This window comes from Colius striatus, chromosome 1 (genome assembly GCF_028858725.1).
Source record: "Colius striatus isolate bColStr4 chromosome 1, bColStr4.1.hap1, whole genome shotgun sequence".
Taxonomy (NCBI): domain Eukaryota; kingdom Metazoa; phylum Chordata; class Aves; order Coliiformes; family Coliidae; genus Colius; species Colius striatus.
In genome coordinates, this window is record NC_084759.1 from 96,866,541 (window position 1) to 96,887,233 (window position 20,693).

General features: G+C 39.3%; 1 protein-coding gene across 5 annotated transcripts in view; it reads right to left on the reverse strand.

Moving 5' to 3' along the window:
• Window positions 1-4,809: 4,809 nt before the first annotated feature.
• BACH1 (BTB domain and CNC homolog 1) overlaps window positions 4,810-20,693 on the reverse strand; it is a 29,647-nt gene continuing 13,763 nt past the window's right edge. For all 5 annotated transcript variants that reach the window (XM_062002118.1, XM_062002127.1, XM_062002144.1 and 2 more), the window contains 3 exons: window positions 17,501-18,886; window positions 15,027-15,233; window positions 4,810-10,178 (listed from right to left, as the gene is read on the reverse strand). In XM_062002118.1, coding sequence (XP_061858102.1) covers window positions 9,717-10,178; window positions 15,027-15,233; window positions 17,501-18,886 — 2,055 coding nt within the window. In that variant the 3' untranslated portion in view covers window positions 4,810-9,716. The remainder of the gene's footprint in view (window positions 10,179-15,026; window positions 15,234-17,500; window positions 18,887-20,693) is intronic.

A 20,693-nucleotide genomic window follows, 5' to 3' on the forward strand; every position in this document is an offset into this window, starting at 1 on the left:
CACTTGTTGAACCTCATGAGGTTCTTCTCTGCCCAACTCTCAAGCTACTTCATTATGTGTGTCAATCCACCTAACACGTGCTAAGATTTCTAATGAGTTCTAATAATGAATTATTTATATTTTTCTTTATATATGTATATTTATTGCTCAGTAGACTCACTGGTAATAACACCTCTAAGTGTGAAGCAAAGCTGGCAATATATTATAGACTAAGTAAATCTAAAACTTATACAATAAAATCCACCACCAGATCACTCAGTCATGGCTCAAAGCTGTTTTTACCCTCCTGCAGTCATGCTATCCCTCCTCACAGCACAGAACACCTATGTAATGAAGTGTAGGTAGTATGTAAAAATACTGTTCTAAAATGAAAATGATATTATAGTTCACTCTGTACTTTGCAGATCCTGTTATTAGGATCTCTCACATCACTTAATCAAAATGTCTTTGGAATAGGTAGTATTTATATGTGTGCCTATAGTATCAAGAACATAAGGAAAGCTTTTTAAAATAAAAAAGAATCACAGACTCATAAAATCATTTCAGCTGGAAGAGACTTTTAAGATCATTGAGCCCAGCCTTTGTCCCAGCCCTATCAACCACTAGACCATTTCTCTAGGTGGAACATCCAAACTTCTCTTAAATGCCTCCTTAGAAAGCTACTCTGTGTTCTGAATGAGCATTATTATAAATATATTTCTTCTGCCTTTCCTCAAAACAGCAAAGAAGGGACAGAAAAGTAAAAAATACCTTCCCTAAAATAGAAAAATAAAGGGTTCTAACGTGTTCCTGACAAAGTCTGTGCTGAACCTTTCCTGGTCAACAAGAAAATAAGCACTTTTCATTCTATATTTTTAAACCTATGACATGGAAAAACATTTCCCAGTAACACAAACCATTACCTGTACCTTCATACATCACCTTATTCAACAGAAATATTTGTTTAAATATCCTCTTTATTTTTAAAGCTCCAGTCTCTGAGGTGAACACTGCTTTTCATATCCCACCCCAGTTATCTAAAGGTTAGGAAAAAATGAATGCTGGTATCTACCATCTGTCAGTTCATATTTGAAATTCAAAAAGATAAAAAATAATAATAAAAAGCTGAAATGCAGTGTAAACAAATTTAAGAGACCTAGAGAGCTCAACACACGTTTAAATAAGCTTTTAAAGAATTCACATTCATGAAGTCTCTTTTATTCAAATCTCTGCTAAAACAGCTCATTTCCCCCCCGCTTTTTTTTTTATTTTTCCCCTTTAGTTCTTTCCACAAACATTCAACTGGTAGTAAGTCATAATGTACCAATCTTAAAATTCTCCTTTGTGCATACCAGTGAATTGTAGCTGTGTACTTTTGAAGCTCCTTCTTTTGAAGAACAAAAACAAAACAAAGAAGAAATCTCTATGCAAACAATAGAATGTTGAATGGACACAAGGGCCTAGCTTCTATTTCAGTGCCAAAAACAGATCACATCAATTTTGCTCTGTAAAGATCAGCTACTTTGTTTACGCTCAAACCTTTGTCAGAAAAGTATTAAAGATGTTTGTTCAAAAGCTGCTTGTTAAAGTAGGTGCTTTTACCTTATTTTCGGCTTTTAGAAAAAATTTTGCTATTTCACTTTAAACATATTTCACTTAGCTGGGTCATGCTCAGATGAAAACACAGAGCTCACAAATGGTGCCAACTATCAGCAGTTCCTCATTTCTTACTTCCTAAAGGGGACCCAGAGGCAGAACTGATGTTACAGTACTGATTTCTGGCACGTGTACCTTTTAGCTTTCATTGCCATTGTTTCTTGCTGAATACTAAGATAAGTTTCAAGCATATCATAGACTCCTGTGTCTAAATTTTAATTTTTGCTCAAAGAGGAACCAGACTAACGCTCTTGTGCAAGCTAACATCTTGGTTCTTAAAAGTGAAGAAATGCACAATACACTAACTAAATCCAATTGACTATAAATTTCAAGGATAAACCTGTCCTGGACAGAGACAGCTTTTACTGCCTTGTCAGTTACAAGCAGAAAGTCGAACCTCATAAACAATCACCTTTCTTTCTAACATTTTCTTAATAAAAGTCTCCTTTAATTTTTAATGGAGAGTCTGCTGATGGGAATGAGTAATTTAAGACTTGAAAATGCCAAATGCACAGGTTACGAAAGCTTTAAAGGAAGACTTCTGATGAAAAGCTTTCTGAGGAAGATAAAATGTAATACTGAAAGGCTAGATGCAGTATTACAATTTATTGTTTAGGAGATATAAACGGTATGGTGATTTAACCACAGCTGGCAACTAAGCTCCACAAAGTTGCTTCCTCATTCAGAAGGGTAAAAAACCCCACATAGGCTGACATGAGAACAGTTTGATAATTAAATAAAATATTAACAAATTTTAAGGAAAAGGAAAATAAGAAAAATATATTAAAATAAAACCCAAGATAAAACGATTTCTCACCACCAACCAACCAACACCCAGTCTGTTCTGAGCACTAACCCCTGTCCCAGCCAGCTTTTTTCCTCATTTATATACTGGGCACAACACTGTATGGTATGGGACATCCCTTTGGCCAGTTCAGGGTTAGCCATCCTGGCTGGGTCTCCTCCCAGCTTCTGGTGCACACCCCCAGCCTCCTTACTGGAAAGGCAGAGTGAGAAGCTGAAAAGTTCTGGATTTCATGTAAACATTGCACAGCAAAAACTAAAACATCAGGGTGTTATTGACATTGTTTTCATCCTAAATCCAAAACACAGCACTGTACCAGCTGTGAGGAAGAAAACTAATGCTATCCCACCTGAAAGCAGCTTTCAAAAGGGTTTGAACTACTTTCTTCCCTTCCTCAAAAACATCTTCTGCCAAGTTGCCCCCCACAGCGATGTCATCAGTGTATTGCAGGTGTTCCAGAGCTTCACCTTGGTCCAGTGCAGCCTGGATCAGTCCATGGCAAATGGTGGGGCTGTGTTTCCACCCCTCTGACAGTTGATTCTAGGTGTAGTGAACACCCCTCCAAAGGAAAGCAAACTAGAGCGTGCGCTCCACTGCCAAAGAGACCAAGAAGAATGCATTCTTGGCTGTTTCCAATTCCAGTTTGTATTGGAGTTCCAGCATATCCAGCAATGCCGGCATTCAATGGTGTCGTGACTTCATTCAGGTCACAAGAGTCTACTGCCAGTCTCCAGTCTCCACTAGACTTTCACACTGACCATATGGGGCTGTTAAAAGGTGAGCAAATCCTGCTGATCACCCCACAGCTCTCCAGGGAACAAACCTGTTTATGGATGGAAATAAGGGAGTCTCAGTTGTGGTAGTGATTGGCACCTGTCGTTCTTCAGTCCTCAGCAGCTCCACAGCAGAAGGATCCTCCGACAGAATGATCAAGGTAGACAGCTAATTTCCTCTGCAGCTACACCAAAGGTCCATTGGTACCCTTTTGAGTCCTTGAAATACTCTCTTTTGAGGCAGTTCACGCCAAGGACACATGAGGCCTCTGGGCCAGTCACTATGGGGTGCTTTTACCATTCATTCTCAGTTAGGCTCACTTCTACCTCTAGTATAGTTAGCTGTTGGGGTCCCCCGTTACTCCAGAATTACAGCTGGCCTTTTCCCTTTTGTTGCATGATAGCATTAGAGTACACTCTGCAATCGTTTCCACCAGAGCCTGTGGGTCTCTTGTGCTAGACTACCAAATCCCCATGGCCCAATAAACCTGGCTGTCCCCTTCTTACACCTGTCTCGAGGCAGCACCCCTCTAGTCCTGGTCAGAGTATTCATTACTCACTTGTAACTACAAATCAGAAGTCCTGTTATTAAGATCAGAAGTTAGATCAGCCCTTTTACTTTGGGAAACTGTACACTGGAAACCAGAGCAGCAGTTTTCCCAGAACCACTTTTTGTGATTGTTTATTGTTGCAACTCAGGATATCCTGTGCCTCTAAGGTTGAGAGATTTTCCATCCCATTTCCTCACGTTCTCCCTGTGGTCAGACAGGTAAAACCACAGAACAGCCCATGATCTGTATCCACTATATCCTCTCTTATTGAGCAGAGGAATGCCAACTACTAAAAGCAAAGATACTGGTTCATACAGATGTGGAGTAGGGCAAAACCTCTTTGAACTGATGGAACTCCCAAGGCAGTTTCTCCACAGACAAGACACAGACTCATAGGGAGGAGGAGAGCCTTTCTTCATATTGCCAGAGTTGGCCAGCTGCTTCATCCACTGTTTGTCCCTCTGTCTTGCCAGGTCATTACTGCCCCTGAGTTGGCATACAACAATGGAGTGCTCTGTACAAACTTCTGCCACATAGGTGGTATGTGTTGGACTTCATCTAGATCTTTGGATAGCTGCATGTTGTCCAAGTCATCACAAATCACCTGGCTAATTCCCTTAGGTACTGGTTACCTCTCTCCATGGTGTTTCACTTGCCTGGGTGACATACAACATCTTCCCTGAAGGGATTGCATTCCCTTGCATCTCACAGTTGATTCAAGACACTTGTGTTCATTTTCCTTTCACATTGTCAATGCTCCCTTCCCTAGACATGGAACCCAGCTGCTTGGCTTCCACATCCTCTAATTCCACACTACTGGCACCATTGAGTGGGGCCAATTAATGTTGTGGTTTTGCCCAGCCAGCAAATGAAGATCCACAACAGTCTCTTTCTCACTGCCCCTCATCCACTTCTACCTTCCTTAGGATGGCAGAGGCCCCACCAAAATGGGAGCAAAAGAGATAACCAAGGTTGTTGAAGATTGAGACAAGGGCAGTGAGAGCTCGCTGCCAATTACAGCTCCGGGCAAAACAGACTCCAGTACTCAGAGGGCAAAGTAGGAAAGTTTATTCTACTACCTACAAGAAACAGAACAGAAAGCAAAAAGAAAGCAGTATGATGAGAAAAATACAACCAGCACTTTTAAGATCTCCCTCTCCCATCCCTCCTTTCTTCCCAGGCTCAGCTCACTGCTTCTGATATCTCTACCTCCTCCCCAACTCAATGACACGGAGCAGGTAGGGAGTGGGGGATGTGGTCAGTCTCTCCCAGATGGGCTCTGCTGCTTCTCTCTTCTCAGATGAGGACAACTGCTGGCATTCTTCCACTTCTCCAACACAGAGTTCCTCCCATGGGACACAGACCTTAACGAACTTTTCTGGTGTGGGCTCTTCCCAGCAGCTGCAGCTTCTGCCAATACAGGGTCCCTCAGATGGGACACAGCCTCCTCTGGGCATAGTCAGTGCCCCTGATGCAGGGTCTTTAACAAAATGCAAACAAATCACTGCTTCACCAGTCCTCCCCACAGAATGCAGAGCACATCGCAGTGATTGGTGTCTCTGAAATTGCCACGGGAATAGCATACTTTTCCAGATTTACCAGTTTTTCTAGATCCTGTGGTTTGTTCCAAGGTAAAGTTCCAAAATACTGCAGTTGCTCACTGTCTTAGGTACTTGCTCATATTATCCCACATACTCTGCCAGTTTGTAATTACCCAGCCTCAGGGCAGAGCTCTGGATGGTAATCCTAAACACTCTCAAGAGGTATTGTAACTAGTCTGGAGTAAAAGGGAAAGGAGAAGCAGCAAAGGAAAGCATTTTCTCCTTGTCTCCCCTATAGATTGGCTCTCCAAGGTAAAAGGTGTAATTATTAATAGTTTCCAAGAGATGGTTCACAAAGTACAGAAATTATAGCAATGGTGAGCACAAACACCAGATTAGTCTCATGACTAGGAATATTATCATATCATAAGCCAGTGTTACACAGTACAGCAAAATGATAACCTTAATCCAGCTCTCATATGTGAAACAGCTCAACAGGGAACACTGTCAGCAAGTAAGGAGTTGCATAACACAACTCTGAAAACAAACAAATCACTATTGTGAGCAATGACTACCGAGTTGTAGTGAAGGCTTATAACAATTTGTTTTAACATGCTCTGGTCAGATCTGTCATTATCCTAACTCTTCAAGCCCCAGATTTGGCAACAAAAAGGACTGCCACGGTTTAATTTCCAGAGAGCAACTAAGCATCACACAGCTGTCCACTCCCTCTGCCCTGGTGGGATGGGGAGGAGAAGTGGAAGGATAACAGAAAACTCATCAGTTGTAAATAAAAAAAAAAAAAAAAAGAGAAATAAAAAAATAAGAATAACAAGTGATGGAAAAATTCGCCCACCATCAACTAACCAATGCCAAGCCTGTTCCAAGCAGTGGCCTCCAAGCCAGCTTTTCCCCTGATTTATGTACTGAGTAAGGTGAAATATGGCACAGGATATCTCCTTGGTCAGTTTGGGTCAGATGTCCTGGCCATGCTCCCACCCAGCTTCTGGTACACCCCCATTAACGCTATCCTACTGGAAATCAGGACAGAGGGAGACTGGGATAAATGCAGTTTCTCAAAGGACAATTTCCCTGCAATCCCTCTGATTATTCAAGAGTACCTAACAGATCTACAATTGCAAAAAATCCTTCTTCAGAAGCTTAGTTAACATATGTATTATTGCAGCTTCTCCTGTGATAAACCTCAGCCTCATGCACTGATCCATACTATGCACATAATCATCATTTTTTCTAGACCCAACAAACCTACCACACTTCATTAATCATTCATTTACCTCTTCACTCCCTTCAAATGAGTCAAAAGTTCCCAAGAAAAGAAAACCCACTCAAACAGAACAGGACACCAGAAAGTCAAACTTACAGGAAATTTATTCCACCTCAGTAGTATTTGCTACCACGTGTACTATTTGGGAACTTATAAACTATATAGACTATTTTGCTACTGCTTTCAGAAATGTTACAGTAGTACTACATAAGCGAATAATGCACTAGTAAAGAATTTTACTCAAAGAGATTTGTACAAAAAAAGCCTTTGTAGAAAGGATAGTGGTTTTTATTGTAGTTTTAAAAAATACTGAATTATGAAAGATACAAAATCAATTGTTTTAATTATCTGTTTATTTTACAATCTGTATGCCATCATACTCTTATGGCTTTAAGATAGTCTGTTCAAAGTATTTTTCAAACATGCTTTAACAAAGTATTTTACAATTTCAAAACTGAGTATTACTTTACTTAAAAAAAACCCTCCAAAATATTTACCTGAGAATTCTGTATCATAAAATTGTCATTCATTCATTCTTAACTTTTGCAAGTTGATGATACAGGCTATAGAAGTCAACATGCAACTTGTGGGTCCTATTGTATTAAATAACTATTTTCAAAATTATTTAGATGCAGATGGTTAGGCAAAAACCTACCCTCAAACATTTCATCAAACATGACATGAATTCTACTCTATGTCAATGGCAGCCATGACTGCTGCACTGGAAGCCCTGCACTGTTTTCCGGGTGGAATTCAGACCCTGGCTAGTCACCAGACTGCAGCACTGGAGCACAACTCTTTGGCAGATAATCCAGCCTCTGAACTTGGTAACCACTGACCTTGTTTTCCAACATCCACAGCCAAGTGTGTCAGGGGTTTGAACCACTCGATACGTTCAAGGTCCTGGCCAGTCATTCTCTACATATACACTCCCACCTCTTTAGAGTAAGTATTTAACCCAAGGAATTCCATTTCAGAGTATGTGTACTATTAGGACAATGCTTTAACACCATTATCCACGTCATTTCAGAGCATCACCAGCTTTAAAAGTGATATTATATATGGACAGTAGAGAGGTTTGGGGCTCTTTAGTTTTATTTTTTCTTGTTGGTTTGCTCTTTAAATAAAATGGAGATTTACAAGTAAAACACTGCCCAGAGTGGCAGCACAGGAGGGAGGCAGGATTAAATTAACCAGGCATATACAGACACTGGAGAAAAAACCCAGAGAGCTTCATGAGTAATACATATACAGGATCAACATATATCAATGAGAGTAATTTGAAGCATTTCAATCCAATTATCTGAAAATACATTAAAAGCAGTAGAACTTTCATGATGTCTGCCATATAGTACTTATTTCTGAATTTTAGCTACTGCAAGCACCATTTTATACAAGCTATGCTCCATTAACATACATTTTCTCCTTAAAAAAGTAATTCTATATGATGAAAATCCAAGGATATCACTAGAGATTTGAATCAACTTTCAATCCCATAGGTGAGGTAGTGTAGTCACTTGTATTACGTGCTGGTTATGAGAAGTACTGTTGAAATCTGTAAAATTTTTTAATTGGTTTTTTTAAATAAGTGGCTTAATAGTCTTAACATATTTATTAATGCTATGTTACCTATAAAGGAGGAAAGGAAAAAAAAAGATCCCTTCCAAGAACAAGTTTTGCCTCACTGCAAGATAAAACTGCAAAGTAGTATTTACAACAGTCCTCTGCTTAGTTGCAGCCTACTATACATGCACACAAAGACACAGAAAGCTAATATACATTCTGAGGTAGGAAATGAAGAATTCCACTGGTGTGTACAAGATTCTTCATGTTTTGTACACCAGCAAAACCAAAGGTTTCTGTGGTGAGGTTCAATACTTAGTTCTGGTGTGAGAATAACATCTAAATAGCAAAGCATCATCAGTATAACAATATGCGTCTACTGAAATGTAAAAATCTAAAACATGGGGATTATTCTTAGTGGCTGAATTTCTCCTTCACAAGTAAAGAAAATTCCTCCAGCTCATTTCCTTATGATGCTTTCTATACGTTTAGACTTCCAGCACAAGCCATTGAAAATGTGCTACAGGTTCAGCCACAGAAGTATCCCAGAGACTAATTTTTTCTGAAATAGATCTTCACTGGTCCCAGTGATCATCAAACAAACACATTTGTATATTATATTTTAGGCAATTAGGCATTGCAGTTGAAGAGTTTGGTGCCTGAATACCTTAAACTGTCCTTAAACTTTCACAATACTTTGACTCCTTATCACAAGCAGCAGCAAGCTTGAAGGTGCTAGAACAGTAAGTCACAAAACAGTAATGAACTTTAAACAAGCATAGAGAATACAGATGCCAGAGGATCCAATGCACACTAATCAAGGAACTGTATCAGTTTCAAACTTCTGCCTTTCCCAGTATGTTGTTGTTCCTCTCATCGAATTTACAGAAGAGAGCAGTATGCTTCAGCATTCCTGCTATTCCAGTTGTCTTAATTACATACTGGAGAGCTAAGACAAAGGCATATATTCAATAAAAGCTGGCTCTAGTATAGGGATGGGAACAGCAGAAAGCAGTGAGCTGTTCCAGAGCACACTTTCCAGATTGTCCTCATACTGTCATGTTATCCAAACCCATCCATAAAATAAACATTTACAGAACTCATATATGCTTCTTAGGGTTTGTCCACCAGGAAAAACAAAGAAATCTTGAGAGAGAATTCCAGGTATACAAGTCACTGTGAATAAACACCTAATAGGCATCCTGTCTTGAGATGCAGAGTGGCATTAGGTACTCTGGCATAAATCAGAGTGAAGGCTGCTCTATATCTTAATAAAAGCTTCCTCACAAATAAACATCTGTGTACAATGTTTATACTTCCCAACAGCTTTCCTGAACTCTCCTTGGCATCACCACGCAGAGAGAATTCCAAGGCTGACACATACAAATGACACTCTTGAACTACGCAGAGTAAACCCAAAGCTTGCCAAGATGATCATGTCACTGTCAATGTATTTTCAAAAGATTTAAATTTCATTTCCTCTTTCACTTACTAAGTTACTTTACAATAATGCTCAGTCTTGCTTTTGGTTGCAACATTGAGAGGCTAGTAACAGGACGAGACTCACTCATCTGTAGTGCATTTGTCAGTCATTTGCTGACAGAAGTCTGTGATACCACCGCTCTGTCCACACTGTTCCACAAGCGAAGTTTTCTCTAATGTTCTTAGAGAAGTTGGCTGCAGTTTCTGTACTTGATCACATGTTGCATCACACATACTTTTCACAATTTGATAACAAGAACTCTGATCATCTGTAGAGTTCACACCTGAAAGGCCATCTGCTAATTCTAAACAAGTCGGTATTGCAAGCTCATTTTCAGATGGAGCTGTTCGTTCTCTCTCCGGGAATAAAAATGAAAGTGGACAATCTGAGGAAGAATACTTTGCAAGTATTTGTATTTGCTCATGACTCAAGGCTGCTTCCTTACAAACCTGCTGACAAAGTCCAGTCAGATTTTGCTTCGTCTCACCCAGAGTTGATAAAATGTGGTTTCTTTCCTTCAGTAGGTTCTCCTTTTCATTTTGCTGTAAGAAGAAAAAAAAAAAAAAATAGCCTTTTAGTCTGCAATTTAACACAAGAAATGACAGTTTGTTACATTCCTCACAAAGCTAAAACAAGACTGTAAATAATCTGGTCTGCTCAAACAGAAGTAATTTGGCAATAGGAAGGTGTAAACAAACACAATCGAATGCCTACCAAAAGGACAATCCTGTTCTCTCCAGTGTCATCAACTCAGCTATTTGAAGTTATTTTTCAGACCTACAACTTCTTCAAAACTCATGCTGGCAGCCAAAAAGGTAATTTGTGGCTATTTAATAAATGAAATCTAGCTCACTTACTGTAAGTATTCCTGACACACTAATTCCACAGGGTAACGTTTAAACCATTACCACTGGGTCAACAAAACATTAAGCAGTGAAGTCTTCATACAGATTTACATTTTAAGCATGAAATGTAGAAAACCAGACATCCCATTTCCACTATTGATACTACTCCGCCAGATGAAAAAAAGTTAAGAACTGAAGCGACAAGTGTACTGTAGAACAAACAATGGAGTCAACAAGAGTTTCTAAACAGAAAACATAGGAGAATTATAGAAATAAACCATGCTAAAATTGTAAACAAACTATTTCCTCTGAAAACACAGCACTTCAGTTTGTTTCAAAGCACCAACTAGAACACTGGAGGTTAAAGAATTTCAAGTAGAGTGATACAGGGGTGAACTGAAGAGATAACGGGGGTGCCAACTGGTAGACACCCCACCATTGGAACAGGAGAATACCAGCTAAATACTCGAGTTCTACTTATGCAGCAAACATGCATAAGAATACCACTCAGACATGACATAAGACTATCCTTGCTCTGAAGAGTTTACAATCTAGCTACACAAAGCAAAGGCATTTTTCCAGACACGGGGCAACAAAAGGAATGGGAATTCACTGATCAAATAGAAGTACCATTCATTAAAAAATAGCTTGTTTTACTTCAAATGTCATGAATTTTTGTGAGACTTCTGATACAACTGGCTGAAGATGAAAGGGTGGGGATAACTGAGGGACTGATCTAATGATGCAAATGTGCAACGTGCAGGAAAAAGAAAAATGAGGAAATAGCAAAAGAAGGACAGGAAACAAACAAGACAATAATGAGGCTGCTGAAAGAAAATGGAGAAAAAAAATCACCACTAAAACCCAAATGTGCCACACATTTTCATATCTCTCAACAAGAGGCACAGTTCTGATGACATACAAAGCTTTGAATAGTTTAAGAACTAAATTTTAGCAATAGGGACTGTGTGTTATCAATATTGCCATGTCAATTTACTCCTAGAAAGCTCAATTCTTTTCAGTCCTACTCACATCCCCTTTTGCAGCAAAACTCATACTGTAATCTCTACAATTTCTTTTTGTAAGAACTGACTAACTTTGAGTTGCATTTTGCAAGAAAAGCACTTGACAGTCTCTTTTGCCTAAAATGATTAAAAAGAGCGCTCTGCTAATAAACTTCTACTTGTCAGCTGTTGTCTCCTAATATAACATCATTTCATACATATTTTGAATGTGTGCACTCAGCTGTGTATTACGGACTGGTACATTTTCTGGATGCTCTTTAACAACAACTTTAACATTCAGAAATAGTTCTTCCAGTGTAAGTTCCCTGCCCATCTGAAACTGTTGATGGAGCAATGCATTTAAATACAAATGTCTTACTTTGGCAGCATTAGTTATTATTAATAATTATTAATTATATTAATGTTGCAAAGTAATGTCAGCTAGTTTCAAACTGACAGGTCTTTAATTCTTCTGGTGAACAATCTATTTAGTTCACACACTTCCCCTCCCAGCTATAATGTATATACAAGAAAGTCTCAATCACATTTTTTGCATCACAGCCTATAACATGTTGTTCACTGACACATCCTCATCCTGAGCTACAGAATCTTCAGGGAAGTAGTGCTTCTTGAGGTCAGCTACCCTTCACTCGCCCTCAGAAGTAGTCTCATTTCAAAAAGCTTTGAAGTGAGAAAGTATAAGGAATGTGAATGAATATACACAAGAGCTCCAAAGACACATTTCTAACAAGACATGATCTGTCAGTGGCTCACGTTCTCAAATACGGAACATTATCACCTGAAAGATTAAAAAGCAAAGATTATATGGAGGTCAAAAATGACATTACCAGTACAGAAAACAATTCTCCCAGCCAACAGATTCATTACTGAACAGCATTTTTCTTCTACAGAAGTAGAGCTTTAGAGCTTAAACATAAGACTTCCAAGTTCACAAGAACACTTGCATAGGGAGATCTCAGGAGGTCTGCAGTCCAACCTCCTGCTCAAAAGTCAGCTCTGTGTAAGATTAGGCTGCTCAGGGTTTTGCTCAGTCACATCACAAAAATGTCCAAGGACAGAGCATGGATAACTTGTTCCATTGCCTGCCTGTCTCCATTGGAAAGAAGCATTTCCTTACATTCAGTTGAAACCTACCATTTTCATTTCTGACTGTTTACTGTTCTCCTGCTATGAAGTACCACACCACGGGAAGCTAAAGATCTTCCACTCCCAATAGCTACATGATCAATGACTTTCCCACAGAGACAGGCAGGTGGTTATTAGGTCTCCCTACAGCTATGTCTTCTCCAAGCAGAATCCTGCATTCCTCTGCCTCTCACCATAGGACAAGTACTCCAGACCTGACCATCCCAGAGGCTTTCTCCTAACCTTGCTCCCATTCCACAATGTACTTCTAGCACTGGAAGGGGTCAAACCTCACAAAAGATTCAGTCTTATGTGTATTAAGTACAGGAATATAATCACTGCCCTCAAACCACTAGCTGTGCTCCTGTTAATACAGCCCAGGACACTGATCATCTTTTTTTACAGCCTGGACATGCTGCTAGCCCATGCTCAGCTTGCTGTTTTACCTCAAGGTCCTTTTCAGTAAAGCCACTCCCCAGCCACTCAGTCTCCAGCCCCTACTCATGCAGGGAGTTAGTCTGATAAGAAACAATGAATAAATACAAGACAGCATGCTGCAAATACTGGAAGCCAGGATGACAAATTTAACCAAGAACTATTTCCTAACAGGCTACAGTACAGAGTATTATCCACTTGTCAAGAATATTTTCAAACTACAGTCATATCATATTATCCTCTCTCAAAGACACATTACAGAAGACACCACAAGAAGATCAAAATCTAACAAGTCTGTGAGACATGACACAACCCAGGGAAGCAGGAACAAGACAAGTCATCATGCATGAAGTAACCTGTATGTACTACATATCCTTTGCAGATTTCCCTTTCCTTCCACCCACCTGTAAGTTATGCCTAGACTTATCTTAAAGCTTCTGTATTTGTGCACAACTTAGATAAGTCTGATGGTGCATAACATCAGTTGCTGTCATATATCATCAACAGCTCCAAACAAGGCCTTTTCAGCATGCACAGTTGGAAAAAATAAGTGACTGAACATGTTTGTGCCTAGTGCATGATTCATAACTCAGATCTCACCTCATAATTCTCAGCACTCATTGTCTAGACTTTCTACAGAGACAGCTGTCAAGCAGCAGACATTCAGGTCTAGACCTAGCACAGATCTGCAGAAAAAAGTTTATTATACTATGATTACCAGTCAGACCACGATAGGTCTAATCTTGCAGATGGATCTCTAATTCCCACCCCAAGTGTTGCATAATATTGACAAAGTTACAAACCAAAAAGAAATGACAAAATGATGACAAGAACAGGCAGAAAGTTCTGAACCATCAAAAAGCAACTTCTCTTTTAGTCTGAATAATGTAACTGTTACTAACGTGATCACCTGATTTCCTTCTCTCCCACAGCATCTTCCTTCATTCAGCACACTAACTGACTTGCTCTGTCAACTCAGAGGCACTGCAGGCCTTCCTTCAAATGATGGACCACTACAGGAAAGTAAGTTCCTAGCCCATGGCTCTTTGCTCTAATTTTATACTCCTTTTCACACTGAAGTCATACGTGGAAAGGTGAAACATGACTGCCTATGTTCTGAGTTGATGCAGATACCAAATCTATGTAAATAAACACAAAGTCTAGAATGTTTCATAAACAAGGAGCACAGTAACCATAAACATATGAACTATTTAGTGTACATGGCACAAGTGACTATGAAACCAAGATGAGAGAGTCAGAAATAAAGACCAGAAAGAAGACTCTATCTTCTTGACAGGAGAACTGCAGATTATCCACATTTCTGTTGTTAAGTATTTATCCTTTTATTGCCTTTTAAGTGGTTACAGAGAAATATTTATGTATTAATTCCTTAGCTACAAACTTAAAACAACTGTTAAAAAAGCAAGCAGCTTCCTGAGTTCAGCTCTATCTTCTGCCTTTCTGTAAGGGTCTCATTTTGATGATTCAAGGCTCAGGAAACTTCACCAAACACACGTTGGTATGTTACAAGAACACTTACACAACTAAGAATTGCATAACTGTAAACCTGATCATGAGCAATACCACAAGATGAAAGACAAAAGCACAAAGCAGGAAAGGGGAAAGAGGTAGAAAAAGCTTAAGAGTGGGATGATGGTTTGGGAATCATTCTGTACAGTTAAGCTCAATGTTGGTGTGCTTCAGAAGCACCATTCACCAAAAATTATGCTGTGATGCACTTTTACTTGAATGGAAATATGTCCACAGAAGGAAAAAAAATGTGTGTACTTTACTAAAACATGGAAAATTTAACTGTTATAAAGAAGTCATCTAAGACTGATAGTTTTCTAAGCTTGAGTGGAAAAGTAGTAAGTCACCTCACTCTCGAACTTCTGCCAGATGTCCAGTCAAGATGTTTAGGGGAAGACTCAAGTCAACAGTAACGAATATTTATACATACCAGTTTTTCAATTTCAGATTCAAGATTTTGTATGCAATCAAGTTTTCTCTTCCGACATCGCTGGGCTGCAATTCTATTTTTACTTCGTCTTCGGATATCATGAATACAGTCCAACTGTTCAGGAGTTAATTTATGCATTTTCAGAAATGACTGGAAGTCATTTCTGGAAAGTGAGATAATCCTCTGTGCATTAAATGGCAGTTTTACCTAGAATGTAAGACACAGCTGTAAATCAAAACTGAAGCCAACACACACAAAAACCAAAAGGTTGACTTTTCATTTTAAACATTCTTTACCATATAATCTATCTTTCTCCCTAAATCTCAGAAACAAGAGCAAACTAATGTATTCATCAGTTGAAGTGGCTAAAACCCAGAGGTTTCAAGTAGATGAGTTCAAGCACGTGTGAAAAAATCGAGTACTTGGTACATTTACATTAGATCCTCAAAGCTATATTCAGAGTGGGATGAATGTATCCACATATGTAGAAAATCATTTCATGACACTAAGTGACCTATCATACACGTGCACATTGCAATTCTACAATTCCAAGAACTGTTTCAGAAATCATTCTAGGTATATAAGAAAAATATTTCAGGACTACGCTACTTATGTATGGCGTCTGCCTAAAATACTAATAAAACTATGACACGGAGTAAAGAAGTGATGAGTAATTTCTGCTGCTGGAGGAACAAATACAACCTCAGTTTTAGAGAAGGTGACACTACTAAAGTAGTCTTAAATACACAGTCTGAAACAATAATTTTCATAGAATCATAGAATGGTAGGGGTTGGAAGGGACCTTTAGAGATCATCTAGTCCAACCCCCCTGCAAACAGGTTCACCTAGATCAGGTTGCAGAGGAACATGTCCAGGTGGGTCTTGAAGACCTCCAAGGAAGGAGAGTCCACAACCCCTCTGGGCAGCCTGTGCCACTGCTCCATCACACATGGTGAAAGTTTTTTCTTACATTTAAGTGGAACCTTTTGTGTTCCAGCTTCATCCCATGATCCCTTGTCCTGTTACTATCTACTATAGAAAAGAGGGATGTCCCAACCTCCTGACACCCACCCTTTAGATATTTATAAATGTTAGTAAGATCTCCCCTCAGTCTCCTCCAGACTAAACAGCCCCAGCTCCCGCAGCCTTTCCTCATATGAAAGATGTTCTATACCTTTGATCATCTTTGTGGCCCTGTGCTGTATTCTCTCCAGCACTTCCCTGTCCCTCTTGATCTGAGGAGCCCAGAAATGGACACAGGACTCCAGATGAGGCCTCACCAGGGCAGAATAGAGGGAGAGAAGAACCTCCCTTGACCTGCTGGCCACACTGTTCTTGATGCATCTCAGGATGCTACTGGCTTTCTTGGCCACGAGGACACATTGCTGGCTCATGCTCAATTTATTATCAATCAGAACTCCCAGGTCTCTCTCTGCATAGCTGCTCTTCAGCAGTTTGACCCCTAGTCTGTACTGGTGCATGAGGTTGTTCCTCCACAGGTGCAGGACTCTGCACTTGTCCTTGTTGAACCTCATGAGGTTCCTCTCTGCCCAACTCTCAAGCTGGTCGAGATCTCGCTGAATGGCAGCACAGCCTTCTGGGGAATCAGCCAGTCCTCCCAGTTTGGTGTCATCAGCCACCTTGCTGAGGGTACACTCTGTCCCCTCATCCAGGTCGTTGATGAAGATGTGGAACAAGACTGGCCCCAGAATCTGTCCCTGTGGAACTCCACTGGCCACAGATTTCCAACTCGACTCTGTGCCATTGATCACCACCCTCTGGGCTCTGCCATTTAGCCAGCTCTCGATCCACCTCACTGTCCACTCATCCAAGCCACACTACCTGAGCTTTCTGATGAGGATGTTGTGGGAGACAGTGTTAAAAGCCCTGCTGAAGTCTGCTGCTCTCCCCCCATCTAGCCAGCTGGTTATGCACTCATATAAGTATATCAGGTTAGTCAAACAGGATTTCCCCTTGGTGAAGCTATGTTGACTCCCCCTGATAACCATCTTATTTTCACTTCACAATAAATCTCAAGTGTCATTTCTCTCCCACCTTCTCCCCACAACTCAGAATAAAACCAAAACACCTGTTTAATCTCTAAGAAAACAAAGATTTTTAAGAAGTCTAGAGCTAAGAAGTTTAACTAAGTAGACAAAAAAAAAAAAATCTTCTAAAATATTACCCTCAGGCCTTGGTTAAACACTCACAACTTTTTCTGCTGAAGTTGTTCCAGAAAAATATCTGAAGAGATCCAATAGCATCAACCAATACAACATCCAAAAATACTTTAAGTCTTCCTGAATTAACAGCAATCTTCCATAAACAACTATTCGAAGGTTTAAAAAGTTTAATTTCCCAGACTTTTAAAACAAGCAACCACAAAAATAAAACACATCCAAGAGACTCAACATAGGTTTACTTAAAGAGCCTTATGAGACAGGGAAGCAAAGGATACAGCAGGATGTTCTTACCTCACACTCTTGTTCTCTTGCTGAACAGGATTCACTGTCTCCCTCGGTGTCAGTCTCTGAATCCTCTCCCAAACTTATCACATAATTATAGGGACACTGTTCTTGTTGCTGTCCCTGAACGTAATCTCCAGTGCTTACTTCAGAGCTGTTGGAGTACCCTTCAGTACTAAGGTTGCTTATAAAGGGACAGTTGACAGAACTCAATGTTGTAGAAGTTTGTTGAGAGCAAGGTTCGGGGCTTTCACTGATCCTGATACCCAGCCATGGACATTCTGATTTTTTCCCCGAATATTCTGGCTCCGAGCACTCTTTTGGAATTGCAGGTGGTAAGTGTATTTGACAGGCTTCTGTGCTGTAAATATCACTCCAGAATCCTTTTGCTAGATGTTCTGCTACCTCTCTCTCCACACTGCTTCGATCACCAGCTGATGTGGCTTCCCCAGTGCACAAATTGACCTTTGATGGTGTGTCCTCTTGACTTTCGGTTTTGTCATTCCCAATTCCAGTACCTGATATAGTTTTGTCAGCTAACACTGTGTTGTTTTGCGTACTATTGAAATTCAAGTTACCATATTGCTCGCAAGTATGTAAAAAAGACAGAGAATTGAGTCCATGAGGTGTACCTGAGTTTTGGGGGAAAGCAGCAAGTTCCATTTTCTCCACGGGACGACACAACACATTCTGAGTCACAGAATCTCTCTTTGACTGTTCCTTTTTCTCAAGGCCCTCTTGCCCTTCTTCCGTTTTCACCTGAGTCTCTTCACATTTTGAGACTAGCTGCATAGGTACACTCTCCTGAGGTTTTTGTATGCCATCATTATCAGATATTTCCTTCTCAAGACAAGTTGCAATTGGTGGCACGTGAATGTCTTTAATACTGGAACTGGACTCTGACATATGAACTTTGTCATTTCCACAAGCTTTCTGGAATTTCCTGTACTTTGGGCATTGGGACGATAAGCTGGCAACATTACCCCTTTCTAAGTGTACAGGATCACACATCTGATTGGCATTATCTTGGGGAGCAGGTGACGATTTAGCACTTTCTTCATCTTTACAGAGCTTTGTGTCAGGAATTTGAATACATTCCTTTTCTAAAAGTTCTTCTGCTTCATCATCTATTTCTAGGTCTCCAACATCCACGTTGCAAAGTTTTGGGATGGTCTTCTGACAATGCTGTGTACAACACTTCTTTCCAGGACACTCCTGCTGATCTGATTTGAAGTCCAAAAATTTGAATTTGAGAAACTGAAAGCAAGACTCCTCAATGTTGCGTACACCCAAAAATTCAGCACATTTGCAGACTTCAGACACATTGTCTTTATTTAAAACAAGTTTAGCTGTATATGCAAATTGAAGCAAAGGACTAAATCCTTTAAGTGTTATCTATAAAAGAAAAAATATTAGTATGGTAAATATTGGAAAATTACAGAACCCAAACAAACATACTTGTGAGCAAGCTTTGCCAGTGAGGCAGAGTACACCAGTTCCACCAAGATAATCTGATCACTTATTCTGAAACAAATATTCTGATACAATTTTATCCTGTACATTTTGTAGCAATTAACTTCCTTGCTGTGACCAATCTCTTAAATGTTCTGACAATATTGCAGTAACAAGGGAAAGATATTGTTGTACACTGAAAACTGTAATTGGATTCCAAATTCAGAGATCTCTCTCAAACCCAAGTTGTACATGAATTACTCTAGAACAAGATCAAAATGCTGCTGCTATTTAATTGTTCCTATAAAAAGCAATTGCTCTTATTTGCTCAGATTTATGCACTGTGTATATTGACTCTGATCACACATTATTATGGATTACTATAGCCACCTATTCCTTCAAAAAAGACCAAAAAGAATAAAACAATTGCATCCAACAACTGTACATCAAAAATCTAAGATTCTCAGTTTAAAGCTTCTTTGGAGTACATAGTTTTAGTTGAACATTTCTATCGCTATCATCTCAGTTTTTGCCACAGAATAGTTGCCTAACAGCAAATTCAGAGATAAACAAAAACTGTATCATGACAAACTGAATGATCTTTTATACAGTCAGAAACTACTAAGAGATCAGGAAGAGTTGTTGTAAACAGATCACCATATTGCAAATTATACTACATTTCCTCTATCCTTTCACAGCAAATAAAGCAATATATGCATTATTACTGCTCAAATTCAAGCCCACATTCTGCTACCCTCCCCTTATTGAAATGATCAGGACTTCATGCTGAACAGAAGTGCAATGTTAACACATTGACTATAGTGAATTCTTCTGTGAGAAAGATAGTTAACTAAACACGCAGTTTAATTTAGGAATCAGTTGAGGGTTTGTTTGGCTTTTTAGCAGTTGTTTGGTGATATTTCAAAACTATATGCTCTTTCTATATAAGGCAGAAATCCTTATTGTCAAAAGCTGGAAGGATTGAGGGGGAAAACCCACACATTACTGCTTTCACTTTCTCTCTTACACATTTCTAGCTGGCTATCCTCAAAAACAGAATGCTAGAAAGACTCTTGGTCAGAATGATTTAGAAAAGTAACTCTCAGAGCAGCTATTTCATTTGTATTTGACCTTATAGTTTTACTCAGAGTAAAAACATTGCTAGAATGTCACCACAGAACCTCCACCAAGACATTAGTAATTAGCCTTTACAATAGAATATGTATGAAGAACTTGAATTCTGAATCTAAAATTTTGGTATCAGATTGTTGACTGATGTCTTTCCTTTTAAACTTCAAATACTTTGGATAATTAAAAAGGTTAAAAAAAAAATCATGTCAAATCATGTGATCAGTGTCTGCCTTTCTCAAATGTGTAGCTTCATAAACTGACTCATTTCAAAACATTCTGCAGTTCCCAGAAGAGGAGCTCAAGTTGCTGAGTCTTAAAATGTTTTTTATCAAGTGACCGGTTCAAATGATTAAAAGATGAGATTCACTGTATTTTTCCTCGTTGCTCCAGCAGATTCAGCTCTTAATGCAACTTAGTATTACTGATGCAAGAGTCCTCTTAAGTCTACACTGCAGTAAATATCAGGATTATTATGTTCCTCCATTTTCTTTACAAACTCTGGTTCCTTCTAGCTCAGGTTTATTTCATGGATTCATTGGTACATTGTTGCGTTACACCATAGACTATTTTTCTCATCTCCAACTTCAACATACATTTACTATTCTTCCAATATCCTATT